The following is a 27,260-nucleotide window of genomic DNA, read 5'->3' as shown; positions in this document are numbered from 1 at the left end:
ATATACACAGAACCAGAAGAAATCAACACTTTTTTTGCTGTATTTTTTCAAAAATACTTTTTCACAGCACTGTGTGTGACTATATATTGTTGCCGTATTTACTTGGACATGTCATAAGGAATACTGAGGTACAAGAACTGAGCTTGCTAGGGAGGGTTTATGTTGTTCAATTGAGCCTCTAGGTTCCACTTTAATTACCAAAGAACATGTATCTCTGTAGCAATTAGGCCTATGTTGTATGAATGTTATCAAGTCAGTTTTTGTTTGTGTTGAACAGCACAGGGATATAATGCTAATCCTATCCTGGGCAAGGTGGGCACGACCTGCTCTTCCTCTCTCATGTCAATCTCCTCCTCTTTCTTTTTCTCTCAGTCTCCTAATCTTGTCCCGTATCTCTTCCAAAAGCTGAGCAGTCTTTTAATTTTTGTCTGTCAGTGAAGTAAGTAAACACAGGGTCAATTGATATTTATATGCATATATTAACCGCCTCCGCTAGGATAATCCCGTTTATACTTTATATAAACTACTGAAGTTACAAACTTGCAGTTACAAGTTTCACCCAGACATATTGGCTATGTTTACATGCACATCAATATTCTGATCATGATCAGAATTTGGCAATAAAAATAATCTGATTAGTATTGAGTCACACAAATATCGCAATCCAATTGCCCGATTCAGATTAGGACAATATTCTGATTCCCACCCCTGGAATATGCCTGGTTTAATCCGAAATTTGTCGCATGTAAACACATTATTCAGAAAATCCAAGGAGATCTTCGAAAGGAGATATATGCGCATGCTCATTTAGCAAGGAATTGTGGGTGCTAACAGATGTTTAGCTGTAGGCTACATATTGCCACTCGGGCTTACAACAACTGTATCCATCCATCCATCTTCTACCGCTTACTTCTTCTTCAGGGTCACGGGTGAACCTGGAGCCAATCCCAGGAAGCATCGGGCACAAGGCGGGGTACACCCTGGACAGGGTGCCAGTCCATCGCAGGGCACATTCACATACACACTCACACACCCATTCATACACTACGGACACTTTAGACACACCAATCAGCCTACCATGCATGTCTTTGGACTGGGGGAGGAAACCGGAGTACAACAACTATGTATACAGGAATATTCTGATGCCTGTGCGCATATAAACATCGTATTCGGAATTTGGCTGCAACCAGAATATAGACCTCAAATGGAATTTGATGTGCACGTAAAAGTAGTCATTATTAAGAGAGGAAAACAACAACAACAACAAAAAAAAACCCTTAAAGAACCACAATAAACTGATTTTCACTTATTTCCCATAAAGGCATTACTCACACCTGCATAACTGATAGATTAAGCAAATTCTCAATATTATTATTATTATTATTATTATTATTATTATTATTATTATTATGATGCTGTCACCAGTTTAACTACATGCACAATCCCATCTTCATCTTTAATGTGGGACACAATGTCAGCAGGTGAAAAAGGCTTTGTTTATTTCATAAAATGGGCGAGTAAAGCACAGAATCAAGAGTTTATCACATTCTGTCCTCCAATCTTAGTTCATTTGATTACAATAAGCCTGCGTTAGAAAAACATTCCCTTACACATTTTACATACTTACCGTTAACAGTACAGATTTTTGTTCATCCCTCATTAATTCTATTTGGCTTCTTAAATAGATTGTATTATTTTTTTCCCATGGAAAACCACTTATGAAACCACTCTAAAAATACTTGGCTTTTATAGAAAGTGTGTACAGAATACTTTTTGAAGTGTATTGAATTCAGTTTTTAATTTATCTTAATCCTTCAGAGCCATTCTCTACTATTAATATATACTAATATATTACAGCCATGACCTCTGAACTTTTAGATTTTTGTTTATAAATCACTTGACACTATTTTCATGGTACGTTCTGCTGGTGTCAGAGGTTGTTCACTAAAGATTATGGACTTTCACTTGATAAAGAACAAATACATACCTTTTGAGATATTAGGACACAACCAAGTGATTATCAAAATTTAAATGTGTTAAACATTCAAATGTGATGAAAATGAAATAAGAAGTCAGTGTCCACAAACTGGACCAAAATAGTTTCCTCAGTGTAATAATGTCTGTATGTGTCTCTTTATGAAACAGTGTTAACTGGAAAGAAAAAGAAAAACCCAACAAAAAAACAAAACAAAACTGAACATAAGAGATGTAGTGAATTCTAATTGTGAAACATCTCAAGACACACACTCACACAGCCATACATTTACATTTAATACACAGGTGTCTGGCATGTGAAATACTCTAGAAAGATTTGTATTCACACAATAAAATATGATTGTGCAGATCACATCTGTACACACATGTGACCTGGTGAACTGTGAATATTGGGTTCTGTTGCTGGCACCATTACTCACGAGTCCTGTAGGTGGGGAAAAAAAAGTTAGGTTTTAACAGTGAAGATAGTTCTAAGTGTAAAAGTGCATTTAGTACCGTCAATTACCTGTGAATGTCTGAAGGAACATTATCTTCCGGTGAACAAACTGAACAAGACAAAAGAGAACACATGAAGAGTATGAGAGTTAATCAAAGGTGTTTGTCATCTGCCTCACATCAGTCAGCTGATCAACACGTTGCAGGAGAGGTGTTGTTATGCTGGTTTGCTCATATTTGGTACAAGTCCAGGTAAACTGTAGGCCAGATTTAAATGGTTTATTCCAAATGCTCAAGAGATGAGAGGAAAAAACTAAAGAATCTCCTATGTTTGTGCTAGATAATAATATTAAATGTGATCTCTGGCTATAGCAATGATGGCTGTATTACACGATGCTTATTGTTACACAGTTATTGGATTGATGAACCAAAATTGCACACTGTTTAAACTGATGTTGGCTTGCAGTGCATTATGGGAATCCTTTGATCACTGAGACTAATACATATGAAGACCTGAATATAACTACAATCAAACAGATTCTGAAATGGCTGTGGTTGTAGTTTCTTATTTCTTGTTTCTTATGGCCTGAGAGTCCTTTAGGTATCTTTTTGGAAAACACCATGGGAGTCGTCAAGTGCCTTTTATGGCACGTGCCATCTGTCTGCATAAAAATGCTGCAGAGATGGTTGTCCTTCCAGCAGGTTCGCTCATCCCCACACAGACCCTCTGGAGATTTGGTCAACAGCTATGTTCTTTGGGATCTTTAAAGCTGTGGAAATTCTACATTTTCCTTCCCCAGGTCTATGACTTGACACATTAATATCTTGGACATTAATTCTGTACGTGGGGGCATTATACAGACAGACGTCCTTCTAAATTGTGGTCATTTAACTGAATTTACCACAGGCCCACTTTAATTTAGGCCATAGAAACATGATCAGGATGCAACTGAATTTCAAGTGCCACAGCAAAGGCTCTTTATACTTGTGTAAATTTGACAGGTTTCAGGTTATGTTGTGTGAAATCCTGCTTAATTATGTTTGGCAAACTGATAACATTAATAACATTAATTTAAATCCATTTTAAAGTACAGCTGAAATACTTTCTGAATGCACTGTACACAATCAAGAACTTTCATGAATTTTGCTGCTTTTAAGCATCAGACAGTGCATGCACATGGTGCAGTTTTTGGCTCTGTATTCCAGCACAGGTTGTGGAAAAGAAAAAAAGACTATAAAATATGAGTTATCCTATAAGTATGCACATCTAATATTGTGTGAACCATGTGAATTTGTGACCCTTTTAATACACGATCTGTTTAGATTGTTAAGCAAAAATTCAATGATAAGTTTAGCAAGAAGAAGACCACAGTGGTGAATCACTGAGGACTACTTTCCCAAATGTAGCAAATTTACTGAACAGTTCAGATAAGCTCTCCAGGATGTAGACTGTGCAAAAAATTACCAGCAACAGGAGAATAACTTGAGAGTTACAATGCCTTTAGATTTCAGGGACAAATAAAGAGGCAAGATAAGGATGATCAGAGCAGACCTCCACTGAGCTTATTTCACTTACTGAAAGCAAGAAGCTACTGAAACAAGCAGAAATGCGAAATGGCTGCATTACAAGTTGAACAAGCACCAGAGAAGAGCTGATATAGGATCAAAGATTTCTGGCAACCGAGAGATTAAAAATGCTAATTTAAGTTTGTTCGGTTGTGCAGTTCCTTGTGCGGTACCTTCATGTGATGCTACTGTGCATAAACAGCTGTGATTACCGAATGGTTTACCCAATACCCTCAAATTTACACTTCACATTCGGCACCTTAAGGGATAGTCAGAAACTCTGGTGAAAGTTAGCCATAGCTAACGGTTTTGAAACTCCAATCAGCTACTAGGCTGGAGCACCTGAATGTTCAAGAGCTTTCTGAATTGCCAGGCAACATAACTGAAAACAGCTATTTGTTTTCCTTCCTATTTTATTGGCAGCTGCTGGTGTATGAGGAGAACCTCACCAAATATTACAAATAGTGAGCTGACTTTTCCTTAGCCTAACAGTCACTGTTTCAGATCCAGTGTGCTGGAGTACAAAGCTAAAACAACAACAAAAAAGTGTCACTGTTCAAATAATTACATACTACACTGTAATACATATAAAAAGAGGGTTTGTGAGAAAACACCCATATTCATATGGACTTGCAAGGAAGACTTAGCAAAGCAAGCCAGCTTCTAACAGGCACAGAGAGAGAGAGAGACATTAGGGTATCAAAATCCTCAATGAAGTGTAGTATGATGGCTCATGCAGCATGTAGAGAACAGAGATAAACAAAATGCAGAGGAGGAGAATACATTCAAATGTACTGCATTCAGACATCTCCTACTAGGAACACGTGAGTTGAGATCAGTGGTCCCTCAAAATGGGGCAGTGAAGCACAGTCAGGGGGTCTGTGATAGTTCATTTTGTTACAATCCACCATTATCATTATATTATTATTATTATTATTATTATTATTATTATTATATTATATTATTATTAGTTTTGGCCTGTTTGACTGGTCATTTAATTGAATGGGTTTAATTGAAACTTAAAAAATAAATAAGTAGTCCTATAATGTCAACTTGAATAACAAGCTCTATTGCTTCAATACATAGGCAGAATATTGTTGTACATATTTAAATAATAAGTCTAATAGTTCAATTATGTTAAAATCTGTACTGAGGGGGTCTGTGGAATTTATTATACACTATAAAGGGGTGCAGTACTAGATCATTGAAGACTGGTGTTAAAGTAAGGCCTTAACGCAAGTCTGTGGAACCTGACAATTTAAGAATACATGTTGAGCAGGCTGGGAGGCTTAGATTATGAACCTATATTTACACATTATTCTTAGAAATGGAGAAAACAAGCTTACATTAATGCAAGGAATGCATACTGTATTAGGATGTAGGTTGTACAAGGAATTAGCATAATGACCTGCAAATAAAACTGAATCGAATCTGGTCATGTTGAAGTCTTTTAATTGTCTGATATCACAAACCTTACATTCCTGAAAGGTTTGAGTACTAATTGTACCTGACACAAAAGACTGACTACTGCTAAGTTAATTAAAATGTTCCCACACTGTACAAGAGAGTAGGGAAGGGAGAGTCTTGCAGGGCTGTCCATGTCTAAGGGAATCTAGCTAAAGATGAAGGGTAAAAATTATAAAGTGGCCTACATTTGCACCCACCAGGTAGCACCTCCCTCACAAGTACACTGAGGCTTTCTTGCTGGAGTTGTACAGAGGGCGGTGGGCAGCGAAGGAGGGGGGCGGCACCCTGATGGAAGCATGAGAAGTGAAGTGGTGAGGCGAGTTGGCATAGCAATGTTCATGGTAGTGAGTCACACTTGGACACATGCTGGTACATTCTCATGGTCATGGGGATGCCGTGTTTATCAGCTTGGTTAAATTTTTAAAGGTGTTGTAATGGATGTCAATAATAAGAACCGAATGGTGTCTGCAATACAGTATTTACAAAATTTCTTACATAAAAATAAAATGAATGACCATCGCATCAAAGATTAATTATGCTAATATAAAGCCAAACACGGGTACTTTAATTATATACTTAATTACTTCAATTAAGTAGTAACATAAAGAAAATGCAAAAGAAGGCTTATTCTTATCTTAACTTATATTGTATTCTATTAACTTCCTTATATTGTCCACATACTCAAAAGCCTCCAGCACGCTTTCTTTTTTTGTACTTTGTCAATTCTGAATGTCTATGCATGCAGAAGGGTACAGGGTCAGCATGCAGTGTGTTGCAGATGCAGCATGCAGAAGCAAAGCAGATAGAGATCTTGACTAATTTACACTTCATCAGCTTGATCAGGGTCACTTACCAGCTCACCCGCACAGCTTCAATATCACTCACTAGATTTTGGGCCAGGCATATTCCAAAGATCTGCCAAACATTTAGACAACTTTATCATCTTACATAAACAATATACCAAAAAAACCCACATTTGTATATTATCCTATATACAATACAAAAAATAAATGATCAGAGAAATGATTAGAAATGAAAAGAAATGATTAGAGAGGTAAATAAATACACTCCAGGACAATGCTGCTTGATCCACCATATTAATCAGACTACGGCACCACGTCATATTGATAATATTTTATTTGTACTACTTTCCCATGAAGACCTCACATATCGCACATTGTAGATTTGCACAAAATGACCTTATACACATTTGCACAAAATATATGTGCACAATATTGTCATTTAATATACAGTGCTGTGAAAAAGTATTTGTCCCCATCCTGATTTCGTCTGTGTTTGTGTACATCTCATACTAAATAGTTTTAGATCTTCAAATGAAATACAACATAAAACAAAGTCAACTTGAGTAAACACACAATACAGTTTCTTTCTATTTATTTATTTATTTATTCATTCATTCATTCATTTAAATTGAAGCAAAAAAAATATCCAACACCTATCACCAATGTGAAAACTAACTGCCCCCTTCAGCAGCAATAACCGCAACCAAACGCTTCTGAGAACTGGAGATCAGTCTTTAACTTATTTATAGGACTAGGATTTACTCCTATGCTTTGGATAATTGTCTTGTTGCATAATCCAGTTGAGTTTGAGTTTCAAATTACGGACTGAAGACCAGACATTTTCCTTTAGGATTTTCTGATAGAGAGCAGAATTCATGTTTTCCTCAAGTTGCCCATCATTATCCTGTTGACAGGTCCATTTCGGACAGACGGCCTCATATTACACACCAAATATTACCCTTGTTTCATTCATTACAGTTTACTGCTCTTTATAGTATTTAAATGGAGAAACATTAAATTTCATTATGTTTGAAGGCATCTGTGCTCTACATCCTTTGCATATGCCTAAGACTTCTACACAGTGTACTCACACACAATGCATATTTTTATTTATATTATATATATATATATATATATATATATATATATATATATTATATACACATACATACACACTCCAGATTTAATCCCCTTTTGTTGTTTTAATAACCTCTGATATTCATTTATTTTGTTTGGTGCGCAGGCAATATAATGAATCCGTGTTACAATTCATGACCTGCAGAGGGCTCCTCTGTGTAATAGTTGATTGTGACGCTCACTGTGTAATATTTGATTATTTACTTCCACCATACAGTGAGGGAAAAAAGTATTTGATCCCCTGCTGATTTTGTACGTTTGCCCACTGACAAAGAAATGATCAGTCTATAATTTTAATGGTAGATTTATTTGAACAGTGAGAGACAGAATAACAACAAGAAAATCCAGAAAAACGCATGTCAAAAATGTTAGAAATTGATTTGCATTTTAATGAGGGAAATAAGTATTTGACCCCCCCCTCAATCAGAAAGATTTCTGGCTCCCAGGTGTCTTTTATACAGGTAACGAGCTGAGATTAGGAGCACAGTCTTAAAGGGAGTGCTCCTAATCTCAGCTTGTTACCTGTATAAAAGACACCTGTCCACAGAAGCAGTCAATCAATCAGATTCCAAACTCTCTACCATGGCCAAGACCAAAGAGCTCTCCAAGGATGTCAGGGACAAGATTGTAGACCTACACAAGTCTGGAATGGGCTTGGACCATTGCCAAGCAGCTTGGTGAGAAGGTGACAACAGTTGGTGCGATTATTCGCAAATGGAAGAAACACAAAAGAACTGTCAATCTCCCTTGGCCTGGGGCTCCATGCAAGATCTCACCTCGTGGAGTTGTAACGATCATGAGAACAGTGAGGAATCAGCCCAGAACTACACGGGAGGATCTTGTCAATGATCTCAAGGCAGCTGGGACCATAGTCACCGAGAAAACAATTGGTAACACACTACGCCGTGAAGGACTGAAATCCTGCAGCGCCCGCAAGGTCCGCTGCTCAAGAAAGCACATATACATGCCCGTCTGAAGTTTGCCAATGAACATCTGAATGATTCAGAGGACAACTGGGTGAAAGTGTTGTGGTCAGATGAGACCAAAATGGAGCTCTTTGACATCAACTCAACTCGCCGTGTTTGTAGGAGGAGGAATGCTGCCTATGACCCCAAGAACACCATCCCCACCGTCAAACATGGAGGTGGAAACATTATGCTTTGGGGGTGTTTTTCTGCTAAGGGGACAGGACAACTTCACCACATCAAAGGGACGATGGACGGGGCCATGTACCGTCAAATCTTGGGTGAGAACCTCCTTCCCTCAGCCAGGGCATTGAAAATGGGTCGTGGATGGGTATTCCAGCATGACGATGACCCAAAACACACGGCCAAGGCAACAAAGGAGTGGCTCAAGAAGAAGCACATTAAGGTCCTGGAGTGGCCTAGCCAGTCTCCAGACCTTAATCCCATAGAAAATCTGTGGAGGGAGCTGAAGGTTCGAGTTGCCAAACGTCAGCCTCGAAACCTTAATGACTTGGAGAAGATCTGCAAAGAGGAGTGGGACAAAATCCCTCCTGAGATGTGTGCAAACCTGGTGGCCAACTACAAGAAACATCTGACCTCTGTGATTGCCAACAAGGGTTTTGCCATCAAGTACTAAGTCATGTTTTGCAGAGGGGTCAAATACTTATTTCCCTCATTAAAATGCAAATCAATTTATAACATTTTTGACATGCGGTTTTCTGGATTTTCTTGTTGTTATTCTGTCTCTCACTGTTCAAATAAATCTACCACTAAAATTATAGACTGATCATTTCTTTGTCAGTGGGCAAACGTACAAAATCAGCAGGGGATCAAATACTTTTTTCCCCTCACTGTATCTGCATCATACTTTCAGTTTTGGCATTGTTTCCCCCCCCCCAACTGATAAATAATAAGAAAACAGATAGGAGGCAATAAGACCCCTTTAATCAGGAGTTAAGCATGAGAAAGTTCTTTTCAATCAGGTTATGTTACTATAGTAGAATTTTTTTCTATTGTGCCATATAATGTGACTTCATTTGCCTGGACATGACTATTCTGGGAAGGCTTTCCACTAGATTTTGGAGCATGGCTGTGGGGATTTGTCCATTCAGCCACAAGAGCATTAGTGATGTTGGGCAATGATGTCAGGCAAGAAGGCCTGGCATGTAGTTGGGGTTTCAGTTCATCCCAAAGGTGTTCACAGTGTGGTTGAGGTCAGGGCTCTGTGCAGGACACTGGAGTTCTTCCATCCCTAAATTCACAAACTATGTCTTCATGGACCTCAAGCTTTCTGCACAGGGGCATTGTCATGTTGGAACATGTTTGGGCCACTTAATTCCAGTGAAGGAAAATCATTATAGACATTATACACAATTGTGTGCTTTGTGGTAACAGTTTGGGGAAGAACCACATATGGGTGTAAAGATCAGATGTCCACAGACTTTTGGCCATATGGTGTAGATAGCATAGCTTGATGGGGAACAGTGCACTGAATCTCCTTTTACTTATACAAATGACAATTAAGGAATTTATATTTGTAAGAAGTAAGAAGTAGAGAAGGTGAAAAGTGTTATCTATAAATACAAACATGGAAAGGTTAATGAACTTTACCTGTAGCAGTGCAATTCCTATAAAGATGCCTGCTACTACTGTCAGGTTGTCATGTAACCACTTCTCAAACTGAGGCACACAGCCCTTCAAATATATGACAGTCTTCTGTTCAGCTTCCTATAGAAACAAATAAATACAATGATCTTAAGGAAGATTACATTTATTACATACTATATCAGATTTCTCTCAGAACTGTTGACTCTCTTATGTTCATAGCAGCCTATGATAAAAATAAAAAAAAAGCAGTACAGTGTTCATTTATTTTGTTTCGTTTGCAGGCAATATAATGAATCTGTTATGATTCATGACCTGCAGGGGGCTCCTCATGCCCACTGTGCAATTTTTGATTATTTACTTACACCACATCTGCATCATACTTTCAGTTTTGTTATTGTTTTTTTTCTTTCCCCAAACTGATAAATAATAAGAAAACAGGTAGGAGGCAAAAATACACCTTTAATCAGGAGTTAAGCATGAGAAAGTTCTTTATATTCAGGATACTTTACTATAGTAGAAATGTTTTCTATTGTGCCATATAATGTGACTTCATTCTCCTGAACATGATATTTGACGAAAGGACTGAAAAAGAAAAGAACAGATCAACATACCAATTTCGATCGGACATCATATCCGCATTGTGTGTTGATGACATCCTCCTAAAATACACGAAGCACAGTATAAATAATAGTTCCTCTATTGCAATGATTTTTTAGAATAGACAAAGAAAGCAGTACTGTGGTCCATGTGGACTGGTTAAGCTGGATAAAAATGCTTCTGCTTATAGAAAATGCTTTTCGAACACTGCACTTTCTTTTATCTTCTGTGTTTACTGAAATGAATTGCAGATTGCAAATCCTAGATTTGTTTTCCTGTTTAACTAGAAATAATGATTAATGCTTTCAGATGATGAGTTACAGCTTATTAAATAATAAAAGATTGACAGCTTATGGCATATTATAATTAATGCTCTTTACTTTAAATACCCCCTGAAGTTTTTTTTTTTTTTTTTTTTTTTACAATTATTAATTGGAATCTGATACTGCAAACCATCAGCCATCAGATTCTCCTGATCATTCCATTAACTCTCAGCATCACAGGAGCTGCACTTGGAGATTTGAGTCCCACGAAGTTTTGTGGAGAGACACACAGTCCAAGCCATATCACATGATGTCTGGTGTACCACAAGGATCTAGGCTTGTCCCTCTCCTTATGTCACCATGCACCATCTCTTTGGGAAAGGTCATGCACTCTCACAGTTTATCAGTACTTTGCTGAAGAAAATCAGCTCTACATGTCCTCCCCCAGAGGAGACCTCAGTCTAACCTCAGCATTTCAACTTGGATAAAAGATCCACTTTACCTTTGGAAGACAAAACTTCTTTACCTGAAAATAATGATGTTGATCGTGCAGGTTTGCCCGGTGTAATATCAGTAAGATCAGACTCTATCTGTTGGAATACCTGAGAACTCGACATCTCGTAACTTGTCTAGTCTAAATCTCTGTTGCCAGCTTGTACTATTAAAACACTACAATGGGCTCCTGAGTGGCACAACAGAAAAACAACTTGTCCTAGCCTTTGAAAGATCATGAATCCCAGTGGTGCCACAGCCAGCCACAGCTGGGAGTCTAAGAGAGAAAAAATGCTTCTGGCTCTGCTCTCTATGTGCGAGTGATGGCATTACTCTCTCTCCTAGTCAATCATAGCAACACTAGCCGATCAGGCATGCGAAAGAGGGCAGTTAGAGGTTATTTCTGACTAACTTTTGCAGCACGAGCAGTAGTTTGAAAAGATGTAGTGACTGGATGAACATCTCACTCAGGAAGCGCATGCTAGTCTTCACACTGCCTGGTTGCTAGCGGTCATGTGATGGGCTGAGCTAGCTACAAGCAGCTGCACTAACTTAAAGAGATTGTACTGTAAAAGGTCTGTGTTGTTATATACATGAAAAAAAATGATGTTTTCATAATGAAACTATTAAAAGCAAATCAAATACAACCTGTTAAAACCATGCTCTTACTGAGATCCATTTTATCTATATTTTCCCTCATTTCTCTCTTACCGCTGGGTCCTTGGTGCAGCAGGAGAAGGGAACGCCACACTTCTCTCGGCTGGGGTTGGTGTCTGTGCAGTTGAAGTAGATGTTGAGATCCCAATCACTGGCTTTAAAAGCCCCACAGCATTCCCACTGCACACGAGATCATAACATGTTCTTTCAGGTCTTACTTCCACTGGATCTGAGCTGGTCTATAGAAAGCTTCAGTGAATCACTCTTTAAATAACCTTAGTAGTCTAGTTAAGGAAAGAAGATCTTCGGGACGAGTAGGAGTTACTTTTAAGCATGAAGTATCACAGTGGCTTTGCTGTAAATTAATCAACCACACTTAATTCCCGTAGCACGAGCTAACAGCAGCACACAGTATAAAGTATATGTTCACCTAATAAAATAAACACATTTAATAAGCTACACTCTCAGTGATTGCAGAGTTAATGCCACCGAGGACATTCACTTAAAGCTTCTTCATATTTACTAAGGGATACATCTGAGATTTAGCCTGTTTACTTGATGACATCTAACTGTTCGCTGTTCAAAAGTAAATTCAAACCCTATAGCTGAGTTGGAAGAAAGCACTTGGTCATAAAAACAGAAGAACCCACAGATAAATGAAATTATCTTAATTCATCTTAATTCCATGTAGAATAATTCACTGTATTAAAACCTATACATAAATTTTGTATCGAAACTGCTTTTGCCACAGGTGGAGGAGGACTGGTTGGTTAAAATGGCTCATTCTGTGATCTGCCACTCCAGCAGAGCTGTTACTGGTATAGCAATGGCCCAGGACTCAGCGCTTCTTAAAGTATAATGGATAAAAGCTATATATACACACACTAATATAATATATATATATAAAAATTAGTGGGTGCACTTCCTTTCTGTCTCAGTGGTGCCACCATTTGCTGCTTTCAACAGTTTGAATTTTTTGGTACAAACTTTACTCTGAGCAGCTTTATACATATCGCCACTAAGATTGTGTAAAACTGTAAAATCCTAAAATCTGATGCAGTAATTGATCAGCAAGAATGGAAGGAAAAAAAATTAAGGGACATACCAGCAAAAATTCTCTCATTGTGAATATAATGTCTCCACTATCAGTGTATCTCTAATATTCTGTTATATACTTCTAAAATGATTTCACCTAAATAAATTGCTATGTTAGCTTATGCTAATACAGAGTGCTTGGTCATCTCTGTGAAAGGGTCAGGTTTGGCTAAACTACAAAACTGAATTAGATTCCTGGGCTGAATTAGATGCGAGAAGCTGACCTGGCAGACCTAAAGGCCCTAAAACTTTCAAACGATGAAACATGCATTTGTTTTACACTTCAGTTGTAGGACTGCATGTCTGTAGTACAAAGTGGACACAATGGAGCATTCAAAATGCACTGAAATCCATTGCGCAAGTACAAGTCATTTACAAATTACTATTGCAAGCGTCCATTTTCCTAAGGTGGCTTGTCTGCCAAAAAATCTCTGCTAATGTTTCAATTCTGTGAAATAGACAAGCTTCAGCAGCCTGCTATGATGATCCTGTCAGCTAAATAAAAGAGTAATACAGAAAATAAATAAGCGCTGCATTGTGGGGATTCTGCCTATTAGAGACAGCATGATGTAGAGCAGACTGTTATGTTAACTGGCTCCACACACACTGACTTTGAGAATGGAGATGCAGCAATTGTGTTGTCTATCATGTTTGTCCTAATCTTCCTCTCTTTTTTCCCCCTCCCTATTTCTGTCGCATCTACTCTCTCATCAAGCAACATTCACTGTTTTGAGGTTTCACGATTATTTTTCTATTCTCATCTTTCTTTTTCCTTTTACTGTGTCATGCAATAAACACGTCACACTTTCCCACTTACATATTCCTGAGTGAAGTCGATAAGGTTTTGTAGGTCAATATCATCTCTATAGGCTCTGATGTTGTTGTTAATGAAGAACTGAAGCTGGTCTTTGAGCCAGTCCTTAAAGACAAAGGCAAGAATCCCAGCTGTCAGTTCCAGGAAGAATATAATCCCCAGGAACACAGAAAACTAGAGTGGGCCAAGAAGCAAGAACACAGGAGAAATTATTATTATTAGTTCAAGTAAAGACTTTATTTTTTCCCCCCAAATAATCTTGAGACACTAAAATAACAGATGTTGCTACATGATATAGAAGACTGCTGCATAAGATAACTGAATTGGACTAGGAAAATTGACAGAATTACTGACACCCTTTATAAAAAATGAGCTAAAAAAAATAAACTTGGATGCCATGAGTCATACTTCAATATAGGTATCCTGTATTCATTTATTTTAATAATCGTATCATCTTACAAAGTTAATTACACTTTAATAAATGGATCTTGGACACTCCTTCATACAGAACATTTCAAACTTCTTTATATTCTTTGTTTTTTGCAAGTGAACTGTCCTCTTTCTTTCAAGACAGTGGTCTGAATTAGTGTTCAGATCTAGAGATGGAGTTGTCTGTTGCAAAACAGTGATTGTGTCTCCACAATCATTTCTCTATTGATTTGAGTGTATGCTTGGAGATATTCACGGTACTATATATGGCCAAGTCTTAATCTTAACTAAGTTTTGGGCTGAAATATAGTGCAATTCATAAATGGCATCAATCTTCACACAAGCCCCAATGTCTTGCAATGTTTTGAAGTGCTTTTGTATTTTTTTTATATCCATTATTAGCCCATTGTGGTGGATGGCAGATTTTAGAACATACATCAGAAACAGAACATAGTTAAAAGACAACAGAGGTTTGTCTGTTGGAGACTGAGGGCAATACAATAAACACTTTAGGGGTGTCAATAATTCTGGAATATTATATTAATAGTATCTGACTATTTGAATAAAGGTGTCTTTCACCGTTGACCGTTTAAAAAGGATACTATGAAGATGAAAACATAGACTCACAAATTTGAGGAGGACGGTGTTCTCTCTCAGAGCTCCGATGCAACCAGCAAAACCCAGGATAAACATCACACCACCCACCACTAGAAACAGCCAGACAGGGTCAAACCCACCCAAATCAGTGATGGAGGAGATGTTTGAGAGCACACCCTGACAGACAGAGACAGAGTTAGGCCCTATTCAGTTGTATACTATTAAGCTCTGATCAGAAATGTAGAGCTGAGAAGGTTTACACCTGGTATATTCATGTACATATACATTTCTTGACAAAAGAGTTTACTAGAAAGTGCCAAAACACAATATCAGTTCAAAACAAGCACAAATATATATGAATATTTAGCTGTCACATGGCATTTCTTAATTAAACTGTTGTGACTGAAGTGATTGGTCAATAAAAGCTACTCATACAATCAGTGGAAGGCTGCACAGCATTTTGTGGAACTTTTGCTCTACTAATCATGCTTCATTTGCTTTTAACACCACCACCATTGAGGAATTGCTCTTCCACAAAAAAGAAAGTAAAACTTTCTTGCAGTCACACATTAATAACTGCGTAGGGGGAGGATAGGCCTGTGCTGTCGGTGTTCGGGGAATTCAAAAATGTGACTTGACAGCTTTATAGTTCAACAGTATAATGCTTGCTTTAACAGTAACATCTGGAAGCTGAACTTATACTGCCAAACTCTAAATATACTCCTTCCAATCGCCAAGTCCAACACTGCAACTTGTAATATTCAAAAACAATATTATATAGCATTTCTTAAAGAAGCAGTATTGAAATGTGCCAAACATCCGGTACTTAGTGCTGTCCAACAGAGACAGATGTTAATGCCAACTGTAAACAGAGGAAAGGGAGTGGGAGGTCAACTGAGATGTAAGCTAACACATGGTCATTTATGTAAGGGCCCTAGTCTACAGCATAGGGAACATCATTTGGGTTTTGATAAATGTAATAAAATAGAATAAATGTTCTGTATGTTTTTATTTGTGTATTAAAAAAAAAAACATGTCAGTGTGCTATTGGCTTTGATTCAGTTATGCTCCCTGCTGAGAGCAGGCCAAGCCAACCTAACCAACATGAATATCTGGTTCTCTTACATGAACACAGATTTCATAAATTTCAAGGCGGTGTCCTCTGTGCCTTCAGAGCCTGCTGTACTTATCTTTAGTTACATCCTCCCCAGGCTACACAGTATACTAATCTGTGAAAATGTGAGGCAATGCATTTGAATGTGAGATACAAGTTGTGAGACAACTGAGGACAATCAAATTACCCAAATAGAAGTACTTTAAATGCATTGTCTTGAATTAAGTGGTATATGTTTTAGAAGAAAGACTAAAATATATACCACTTAAAGACTGTGTACAGAGATGGGACACATTCTGCTATAGTCCTAACTCTGCACACTCTGGTTAATATCCAGCACTTTTAGGTACTGTATACAACACCCGAAAAACTGAGGTCTCTCATCATACCCACTCTGGGTTAGCAAACATTGATGAAGATAGCACAAACTGACCTTACTCAATAGGTGCATCTGAATGAATGACACTGCTGTGGAAAAGTACTCACTTCAAACTGAGAAGTGTTTGACACCCCTGCTGGGTCAAATGAAGACTTACATTAAGAATTATCTGTAAAATTATTTGTGCATTTTTCTCCCAATTTAGTCAACGTAATCACACTAATCAATGGCAATTCCCACCCACCACCTGAATAAAAATCAGCACACCAACTACACCACTAAAATAGTTCCTTAACCCTCAACCTTATTTAAGGATTCATACTAGCTCCCTAAAACCATTCTCCTTGGAGTGCTCTGAAAGCCTTTTGTTTGAAGGGTTCAAATGTTCCCTCAAAGAGACAAATAATAAACAGGAAACAAGCAGAACAAAGAGGAAGACTATTCTTCCCACTCTGAGAAGCATTTACAACAAGCTCTCTCAGACCCATGGCTACAGAAGCCTGTGGCATTATTGGAATTTGAATTTGTGATCTCCTAATAATGGATGTTTAGTTAGTTTCTATGCAGTACCTGAATGCACACTGAAATTTCACCTTTAATGACTTAGTTCCATTTTACTCGTTCTTAACACTACTTTCATCTTGGAAGATGAACACTTTTCAGTAGATTTGACTTAACATAACTCCAGCGAATGTGTATTTGACACTTTCTCACCTTCTCATTCCATGCCCATAGTCCAATCCCCAGGAAGGCCAACCCCAGTAACTAAAAAAAACAGAAGAAAAGTTCAGTAATTCATACATAATTCAAGCTTATTTATTGTAGAATACAGTAAATAACACTTTATTCTAATATTCACCATGTGTTCGGCATTTCACCTGGATAAATTTAATTTAACATCCCTCCATGTTAGAAAAATCTAACAAATCTCGACTCTCACTCCACTTTAAAAAAAATCTAAAAAAAAAATCTCATTTCTCATTTCCTAACATATAAACCAGAAACAGGAAATGAGACCAGGGGTCAGTGAGTGTGAAAGTGTACTGAATTTATGATCATTTGTAACAGTGCACTCCGGTAACTATCATCTCAGGGGAGTCAATGCAAGACTTCTGAACACATTTACACCCTGTAAGACCAACTAAGAAAATTCTAATCCATAGGTTCTGTTTGAGTCAAAATAATCTATCAACAATAAAAAAAATAAAATAAATAAAAGGCTCTGTTATTGAAATAAATGTAAAAAGGCATTCAGGGATCATTTTAACTTTACAGATATTATTATACCCTAAGAGGAATAATGTAAGTGTTCAAATGTACCATATTTTGTAAATGAAACAAAATGTCTTCACACATTTGCACACACAGTAAATTACTAATGAGTAATCGACAAAATATGTGGGTTTAAACTGCCAGTGTTATCGGTGATTCAAGCAGGTAACTCATTTCAGTGTCTAGCACCGGGAGAACCGAGATTGAGCTTTCAAAATATATCTACAGGAAGCGATAAAGTGTGTCGAGCGCTCCAGAAACCTCCAGTAACCCTAATCTTGTGGGCAAAATTGTATTATTCAGTGTGAGATTAGGACTGACTGACAGCGGTTTCCAACGATCAGATTTATTGTTCAGTCTGAAAAATAACGTTTCACAGAAATCCTGCATTCAGAGTTCAAGAGTAGTCCCCATGATACGATATACACACTACTGTACTGACAAAAGTATGTGGACACCTTACCATCACACCAATATATGCCCATTCCAAATCCATGGGGATTGACATGGAATTATTCCCCACTTTGCTGCTAGAACAACCTCCACTCCTCCAGCAAGGCTTTTCACTAGATTTTGGAGCTTGGCCATGGGGATTTGTTTCCATTCAGCCACAAGAGCCATAGTGAGGTCAGGCATTGATGCCAAGTAAGAAGGCCTGGTGGAATGCCAATTCATCCCAAAGGTCACTCGAGTTCTTTCACACCAACATTAGCAAACCATGTCCTTATGGACGTAGCTTTGTGCACAGAGGCATGATGAAAAAGGTTTGGGTCCCTTAGTTCCAGTGAAGGGAAATGTTCATGCTACAGCATACAAAGACATTCTATACAATTCTGTGCTTCCATCTTTGTGGCAACAGTTTGGGGAAGAACCACATTTGGGTGAGATGGTCAGGTGTCCACAAACATATAGTGTAGTTCATACATTACGATATGAGATCAGGAAAGCTCCTGAAACTATCTGGTTCAAACAGGCACCAAACAATAACCAGGCTTTTAACAAAGTGTCTTTCATAATAAATATAGCTGCAGGGTCTTTCAAAGCAAATATATACACTTTTTCTCAATCACATCAATCAGAACTCATTGTACGTACTAATACTGGTCTAATACTAATACTGGTCTAATACTGAGAACAGCGATACTTTAACACTGCAATACTTTAACACTGCACTCAGTACAGTGGGTCAGTGTGTTTAATGTTGTTGGTAATCTGATGCTGTTAGTAAGGCAAGGCCAGTAGCCGTCATTGTGTCGGTTTTGTTTCAAGCATTAACATTTCTGACATTCATACAGAAAGTAGGAGTTAACCACACTACACAGATTTGATCTAAAAACATTAAATACATGTGTCTGTCCAACTAGTGGCTGCAGAGTGAAGGACAGCTCTTGCACTGGAATTAGGGATATAATTAACTTTTATAGAGTTAAATGAAATATTGTTCAATACCTTATTCTTTTAGTAAAATGTTAATATATGCCTTTGTGAATACAGACATTATGGCAATACAGCATAACATGAACACTTATTCTGCTACTTCCATTATGAACACATTTGACCTGACATGATTTTTTATTATATTAGGTGGTATACACTGTTGTAGTGATCCAGTACACTTGTACTGCATCCCTATATGTGACTGAAGTGGGACAAGGGGGTCATCAAGGGGAAAACAAGAAGCATTCAGCATTTCTCAGAAGGCCGGATATTTGACTCCTTAGAAGTCCCAGCGATAAAGCAACCAAACAGTCAGAGACAGCCAGAGGCAGACACAGAGGGATTGAATGAGAGATATAAGTCTATAATACTGAGCAAAGGGACTACGCATAGCCAGAGAACGAGTCACTAAATTTCTATTCATATTTCCAAGCTGAATATGATCAGAAATCTGCTCATAATTTAAACAGTGTATGCAGGGAGTAAGTGTAAACGGGCCCTTTTGTTTGCTGAGGTCTTTTCTTAGCTCACCAAAAGTTCAAAATCCAAAATGTTCAATGCTCGTTCAGAAATGAAACATCTGAAGTTTAGAATTGACTAACAGGGCTATGAGCTTATCACAAATATCTATTAAGTTTCTGATATTTAAGAATATGAAACAAGTATAAAACAAAATCCTCATTTAGTATTTTTGTCCCTGCAGTACAAGTAAATGTGAAAAATCAGCAAACAAAACTGTTTTTAAGAATAAAAACACATTTTATTCACATATTTTGCACATTCAGTCTCATTCTCCTTCTGGAGTGATAATGGGCATTATAAATCTATGCTTATAAACATGCACATTAAAACCATTTTCTTCCATTGCTCCATGGTCCAGTTCTGATGCTCACGTGCCCATTGTAGGTGCTTTTGGTGGTGGACAGGGATCAGCATGGGCATTCTGACCGGTCTGCAGCTACGCAGCCCCATATGCAGCAAGCTGAGATACATGGTGTGTTCTGACATCTTTCTATTATAGCCAGCATTAACTTCTTCTGCAATTTGTGCTACAGTAGCTCTTCTGTGAGATCAGACCAGACGAGCTAGGCTTCACTCCCCACACGCATCAATGAGACTTCGGTGTTCATGACCCTGTCGCTGGTCACTGGTTGGCCTTCCTTGCAGCACTTTTGGTAGGTACTAGGAACCCCACACAAAACCTGCTGTTTTGGAGATACTCTGACCCAGTTGTCCAGCAATCACAATTTGGCCCTTGTCAAAGTCGTTCAGATGATTACGTTTACCCATTTTTCCTGCTTCCAACACATAAACCTTGAGAACTGACTGATCACTTGCTGCCTAATATATCCCACCCCTAGATATGTGCCATTGTAATGAGATAATCAGTATTATTTATGTCACCTGTCAATGGTTTTAATGTTATGGCTGATCAGTATATGTCTTTCCAATGCTAAATTGATTTCTCATGAGGAATGCATTTTCAAACCTCTTTATTGCTATTGTTGTTTAACAACATTGTTCTTGCTTGCAGTGCTGTTACACTCACCGTATGTTACCGGTCTTTTGGCATACTCTTTGGGGTGCTTTCTTTTGAGGTGGTTAAACAGCTTTGTTGTGTTTCCTCCAGATCCAATCTTGCTTTTGCATATTTTGCAAACAACTGCTGGTTGTTTGCAATGTCCGATGTGTTTGGATCAGTTCTTTTTAACTGATATTGAATTTCTTCTGGCAATAACGCCATTCTGCAGTGTTGCCAAACAAAAGGAGTTGAAAACGCAAGCTCAGGAACTGTCTGAAGGCTGGTTCATAAACCAATTTGGGATGTCATGTCTGAGCATTTTCAGCATCATTTCTCAGTAAGAACAGATCATCGAGCCATTTTATATTATATTATTATTATATTTATGGCATTTGGCAGACGCTTTTATCCAGAGCGACTTACATTTATCTCATTTATACAACTGAGATATTGAGGATTAAAGGCCTTTCCCAAGGGCCCAAGAGTGGTAGATTAGCAGTGCTGGGGCTTGAACTCTTGACCTTCTGATCAGTAACCCTTTAACCACTGAGCCACCACTGCCCATTTTAAGAGTCATAGCACCAGAATTCCTGTAGCTGTACCAGGGATTATTTCTCTAATGATGCGCAGTTCACACCTTGAAAATTTTGATGTCCTAAGATCCCATGTGTAAGAGTATCCTACAGAGTGAGGCAGCAAGTGCACATCATTACCAGTGTACACCTCTGAGCTAGTTAGCTCACAGTGATTTGTTCATTTCCATTTCATCTGCCAAGCTTTCATAGTTTAAGTCAAATGTTATATTCCTGAAAATTATCATTTTCCATGTGTGCTGATGATGTACCCAACAGTACTGTAGCAATGGCTTCGATCTAGGAAGTGGAATTTTACATGGCGAACACAGACAAGCAGACTGACACATACAGAGAAACGTCCCAGTAAGTAATATAAGCACTTTTGGACTGCCGATCTTCCAATCAAATTATTGGACCGGAAATAACTGTTATATGACATGCATGATAAGCTCTACCTCTACTTTGCTTGTATTATCTCATTTGTATAATCGCTTTGGACAAAAGCGTCTGCTAAATTAATAAATGTAAATGTACTTACACATTTATCAGTCCATACAGGATTTCGCTGAGTTTTTTTTGTTGCAGTCAAAAATGCTTGATTTTGCTGTGGCAAAATTTGCAATGCAACTTACAGAGTTTTTTGTGCTTTTTACATCGTGAATTGACGTCTTTTGCAGTGATGTTTGTCGGTAAATGAGACCTTTTAGCTGTACACTTGTTGGAGGCATGTGGATACAAGAGTGCTTTGGCTGAATGCACATTGTGTTGATGTCAAATGATGCGTCTTGGCCCAAATCTGCTCCTCCGAATACTGCAGAGTTTGCTTGATTTTGATTTTGCGTTCATTTCTGTGATTGCAAAATTGCGAAGGTTGCAAATGGGAACCTAACCAACTCAAAACGTGCTTACTTTATAGCCAAAATTTTTTTTACATTTATCAGAAGGAATTGGTGCGTGCGTCAAACACCAGGCCTGTAGCTTTGTATTATTTGGCCATGTGAACTTGAAAAAAAAAAAAAGTATACTGAAACAGCCTGTAGTACACTACTGCTCAACACTTTTCACCTGTAGTGTAGCCATCCGAAGGGTAGTTAACCCTCTTACCCCTTAGTTCCCCCAGTATTATGTCCCACAACCCTATATTCCCCATAGAAACAGCATGCCAACCCTGAGTTCCCAGGCCAAAATTGGCCCCAAAATCAACATTTTAATTTTAACATTTTTAGGCCTTGAAACAACTTATAATAATGTATGTGTGTAATATTACTTTGAAAATTAAGCAGTTCAGTGTTTTTACTCCACTTAGAGCACAATTCTTAACTAGAGAAATTATGAAAAATGCTCGCTAAAATCCTTATACTCATTTAGAAGTACCATACGAGCATCAGCGTGGTCAATGCCTTTGAATAAATGCATTTTAGCGCCAGATCAAATGAATTATGAGAGTTTGCGTCACTATCAGTTTCGGTTTCAACATCGCCTGAACTTTCACTGCTGTCACTATCTAGAATACTTGCTCTCGCCTGTGTAACTGAGTATGTTTTAATTTTTTTCAGTATTTTAGAGGTACCTGTGTTCATTGTAGGTGTAACTTTAGCTGGAACACGATTAGCTTTTCGCTTTGACATTTTTAGTTAAGTTCTACTATTACACCGCAAGTTTATCAACAACATTCACGCTTGGATCATCTTCATCATAATGACGGCGTAACGACGTAATCACGTCGTGACGTCATGACGTCATCAACCTTCCAGGTCAAAAAATAATAATTAAATAAGTAAGGAATCATAGCAGAGTAATGCCGGTACACCAGCCTTACGGGGATAACGTTTACACTGTAAAGCCACTATATTGGCCTTATGGGTATTTGGCATAGACGACCAAGCCGGTATATTGTCCTTACGGGAATAGGTCAAAGACGGGCAAGCCGGTTTTTTGGCCTTACAGGGTTAGTGGGTTCATGTAAACTGCCATATATGTGCACACTTGTTTTCTACTTGCTACACTGCTATTTGCACTTCTGGTTAGATGCTGATTACATTTCACTTGCTTTGTACTTGTACTCTCCGCACCATGGCAATAAACAATCTAATGCAATCTAATGTAATCTACTTATGGAGCTGACTGTACATAAACAAGTCAAACCCAATTAAACCAAATTCAAGCTTTATTGTAATAAAAATAAATAGTAATTATGCATCCATTCTTAACTACTCCATTGTTACATGTTGGAAACTTGGGTGTTATTGTATCAGAGTCTGTAGGGACAGGACCGTTTTATTGGATTAATCCATCTAGACCTGTGTTAAATGTCTGGAAACAACAACAACAACAACAACATCATGCCCTAAAATGCTATTGAGGAGTAGTCTCAATATACTGTACTGCATGAACTGTGTGCAAAGATATAACCAAATTAGCTCCTGTCAGTCTTGTATTATAACTTAAAATGGTGTTTAGAGCTTTTAGGGGACTTTATAATCATATTGGCCTATCCGAGCTCTCTACTGGATTACATTCATAATCAAATCCTCCAGTTATTGCACTCTGAACACCTCCTGTACTTCAGTGAGGTTGGCAGGACTGTTTGTCTAGAAGGATTACTAGCCTAGATTTAAATTATAGGCTTGCTTTCTTTACTGTAGCCTAGTTACTATGATTGCAAGAACTTAATGCACCTCTATGCATAATCTAATACTCAATCTTACCGATAAAAATAAGGAAAACTAACAGGAATAGTCAAAGCTGAGGTGGTACACAGGATTCACCTAGGTTTAGGACATAGCTTTACAACAGAGCAGCTATATTTAGAAACAGTGCGCTGATGAGAGTGATAATTACAAATCTATTATCTTGATGAGACTTGACGCTAAAACATTTTATGCATTTCCAATGGTTCACTGACTGCATCGACCATTCACATGAAAGCATCTGTGACCTGATGAAACCTTGAGTGACTGAATATTTCTCTTAGTAAATTTTATCAAAATAAATCTTTTGTCCAACATAGCCTCATATTTCACCCATGCAAAGATTCTTAAAATGGAAACAAAAAGGAGAATGTGCCATGCCTCAGAAACCCTATATCATGTACACAGGAAACTGTCATGCAGAAAAACAAAGGACTGCTTTCATTTAAAAGAACAAGCTAGTGGAGAACTTAGTTTGGAGACGCACTCTGAAGGCATACAGAACACAGAAAGTGCATCAAAGCGGAATAAAGTATAAAGCTGAAAAATTACTAACCAAAGCAAGAGAAATATGGACCATAGAGAAACTGTTGCATACATTGTATTCAGTTATTTGGCTTTTTATTCTTTTGAAATTGATAAAGCATTTATTCATATTAATTAATAAATGTGCACACACAAACACAATTTTTCTAACTTAATGTGAAGTCCAATCTGGTCAACTATGAAAAGTAATTATGTTATTGTCCCAAAATATTTCAGGTGCTTTATTTACTCTGTTATGGTCACAACTAATGCAATAACAGTAGGAGTGTGGGAGTAACACTTCATTTAACTGCTCCCAGGGACATTTTATATGGAATACAGACAGGGCAAAGCATAAGCCAGGAAACAAATACATCTTACTTGATGTCTGAACTATAACAATTTTTATGTATATTCAATGATAACATCTATTCATTCATCTTCAGTAAGCGAGTTATTCTGATCAGGGTCACATTGGATCCAGCCGACAGTGAATTTGGTTGATCACAGTAAAAGCAAAATCTTCATTCGCAAATGGATCAATTATTCATTTCAACTTAGGGCATAGTTTGTGTTGGAAAACTGAATAAACCTAAGCTTTTTGCTTTAACTGGCTGTACAACATATTAGCAAGAACAGTCTGCTGGTGTTGCAATATCATTCAGGCAGCCATAAGGAATATATTGAGAGGAGACCAATAGTGTTCTTCTACATACACCTTTATAGTCATAACACTGCAAAGGTACTTGCCCTGCTAACAGGGAATTAGATCTTAATGCTACAAACCTAGTAGTTTTGTGCTTTCACCTGAAAGAACAAGCTAGTGGAGCACTTAGTTTGGAGACTTTTTCCATATTATTTTAAATATTATGAAAACGCTAGGCGGCTTTTCCCCAAAAGGTAGCTTTAAATTTTTACATCCTAGCATTTTTAGCTCCAATTAAATATTTAATAAGGTTTGTCTAACCTAATCAGGACTCTCAGGATAAAAAAAGGGCAGACAGCAGCAGAAGTGTCAGCACTTACAGGAGGAATGAGGCCAATAAAGGTTATTCCATCAGCCTGAAGTGGAATCTTAGTACGGCAAACCTATACCTGTCTGTGGAACCTAAATAGTAAAATAATGTCTATTATACCATTAAAGTGTAATCTACAGTATGCGCATTTCAGGTACAAATGCAATCACTACAAGGACTTTATAATAAATAAGATAGAAAAATATGGATAATAAATTAACCATAAAAAAAACACCAAAATTAAATAAAATGGCCAGTGTTGGAGGAAAACAGAAATCCCTCACATGGCTTAATGGAAATGATGAATGGCTTGATGTAGTGTGTAGAATAGCCTAAATTGTGCAGTAAAAGTGTGGTGATAGACAGTCTTCTGTTTGGCACTGCACTTAATCTTACAGCAGAAGACTGAGTAATGAACTGTTACCATCTCAGACTCTGTAATGTAGATTAGCTGTTGATAATAAAGCACAGGAGGATGCATAATTAACTGATTTTTGTTAGGAAAGGAATATGGGAAGAAAGTTGTCAGGAATGAAAAACAGAAAGAGGCTATATATTTATAATAATAATAATAATAATAATTTGGTTTCTTCTTCATAACAATAATAATAACAAAACAACGTATATTATTATTATTATTATTATTATTAGGACAAGGGTCCGCCAGCACACTTATTTTATTCATTGTTTGGTTTAGACGTGTTAGGAGCTGAGACAGAGCAACAACGTGGACCAGTTTAGAAAATACTACTATATGAAACAAACAGTACGTTATAATTTACTACTAAGTGCACCTGGTATGCTGACATGCTATTAGTACAGTATTATTAATACATGCTATTAGTACAGTAGTGTACGGATCCTACGTAACCTAAACTCGTGTTAAAGCCGATTATTATTATTGTGCACAGAAACACGCTGGACACACTGAACGCTGCATGGACGCTAGGAAATAGACTCCTGGCAAAAATGTAACGATTCTAAGGAAAAGCGTTTAAAATGAGAATACTGAAAGTTTTAATATGTCTTTGAAAGACGTAGAAAAGATGTCCGTTGTTTGTGTACAAGAATGGGATTTAAAATGGACGGGAAAAGACGGTACACTAAATAAAAATCAAACCGGATCAATATTATCAGCGTGTTTTGTTTTAATCAGACCCATCTGAATCAGTAAGAGGAGGCTGGATGCGACGGTGTTTACTGGTAAAAAATATAAAAAATAAATTCATTTTTATCCTGTAAAAACATCAACAACAACAACAACACAGTCGTCCTTTCACAAAGACATACCGTTTGGATAACAACTGAACAAACAAACAGCCGAGCATGGCCTCGAAGGAAAAAGAAGAAGAAAATCAAGTTAAAATGAAACATGGTCTTACCCAAAATATTATGTTAAATCCAAATATAAAATATTTGATGCAGCAGCTGACTTCATGTCCATTGTAATGCTTTCCTGTCATCATTGATGCTCGTCCACATTAAGTCCCTTCTCCTGCTACTTAACTCTGAAATGAAAGGATCAGTGCAGCAGGTTCAGCTTAATTACCGCCGCCTTTTATCTAGAAAGAGACACCAAGCTTCCCCTCACTGTCACTATCCACACACACACATCATTCAGGATTGTTTTCTTGACGCAGCTAAATATTAACGACTTTAATGTATATACACAGGACGTGCTGGTAGTCAGAAGCCTCTTGTGGATAATAAACGCAAGGAACCTCGGCCTACTTTTGCGGTTAATCTAAACGGTTGTCTCACTGCTCTGTTTACACTTGACATGGTTGATTTTGATGGACCGAAATCTCGA

At 37.6% G+C, this 27,260-nt stretch overlaps 1 protein-coding gene across 1 annotated transcript; it reads right to left on the bottom strand.

Annotated features, from left to right (window-relative positions):
- Positions 1–1,477: 1,477 nt before the first annotated feature.
- On the bottom strand, positions 1,478–27,260 carry tspan5a (tetraspanin 5a). The gene is made up of 10 exons (XM_053629010.1): positions 26,833–27,260; positions 17,128–17,178; positions 14,951–15,097; positions 13,898–14,068; positions 12,040–12,165; positions 10,588–10,635; positions 9,980–10,096; positions 6,317–6,378; positions 2,501–2,540; positions 1,478–2,419 (listed from the first exon to the last, which is right to left on the bottom strand). Exons 1-9 carry the CDS (start codon positions 26,914–26,916, stop codon positions 2,522–2,524), a joined length of 825 nt encoding a protein of 274 aa, XP_053484985.1. The 5' UTR covers positions 26,917–27,260; the 3' UTR covers positions 1,478–2,419; positions 2,501–2,521.

The sequence above is a fragment of the Ictalurus furcatus genome, chromosome 7 (assembly GCF_023375685.1).
Source record: "Ictalurus furcatus strain D&B chromosome 7, Billie_1.0, whole genome shotgun sequence".
NCBI lineage: Eukaryota > Metazoa > Chordata > Actinopteri > Siluriformes > Ictaluridae > Ictalurus > Ictalurus furcatus.
The sequence above is the reverse complement of the archived record's forward strand: the minus strand, read 5'-3'. Positions and strand labels throughout refer to the sequence as shown.

Coding starts and splice junctions, on each gene's coding strand:
- tspan5a (XM_053629010.1), bottom strand. CDS start 26,916: ATGATGACAGGAAAGCATTACAATGGACATGAAGTCAGCTGCTGCATC. Junction 17,179..26,832: donor GATTTAACATAATATTTTGG/GTAAGACCATGT, acceptor TGTTTTTTTTAG/TTACTGGGGTTGGCCTTCCT. Junction 6,379..9,979: donor TAGGAATTGCACTGCTACAG/GTAAAGTTCATT, acceptor AATGTTTGGCAG/ATCTTTGGAATATGCCTGGC.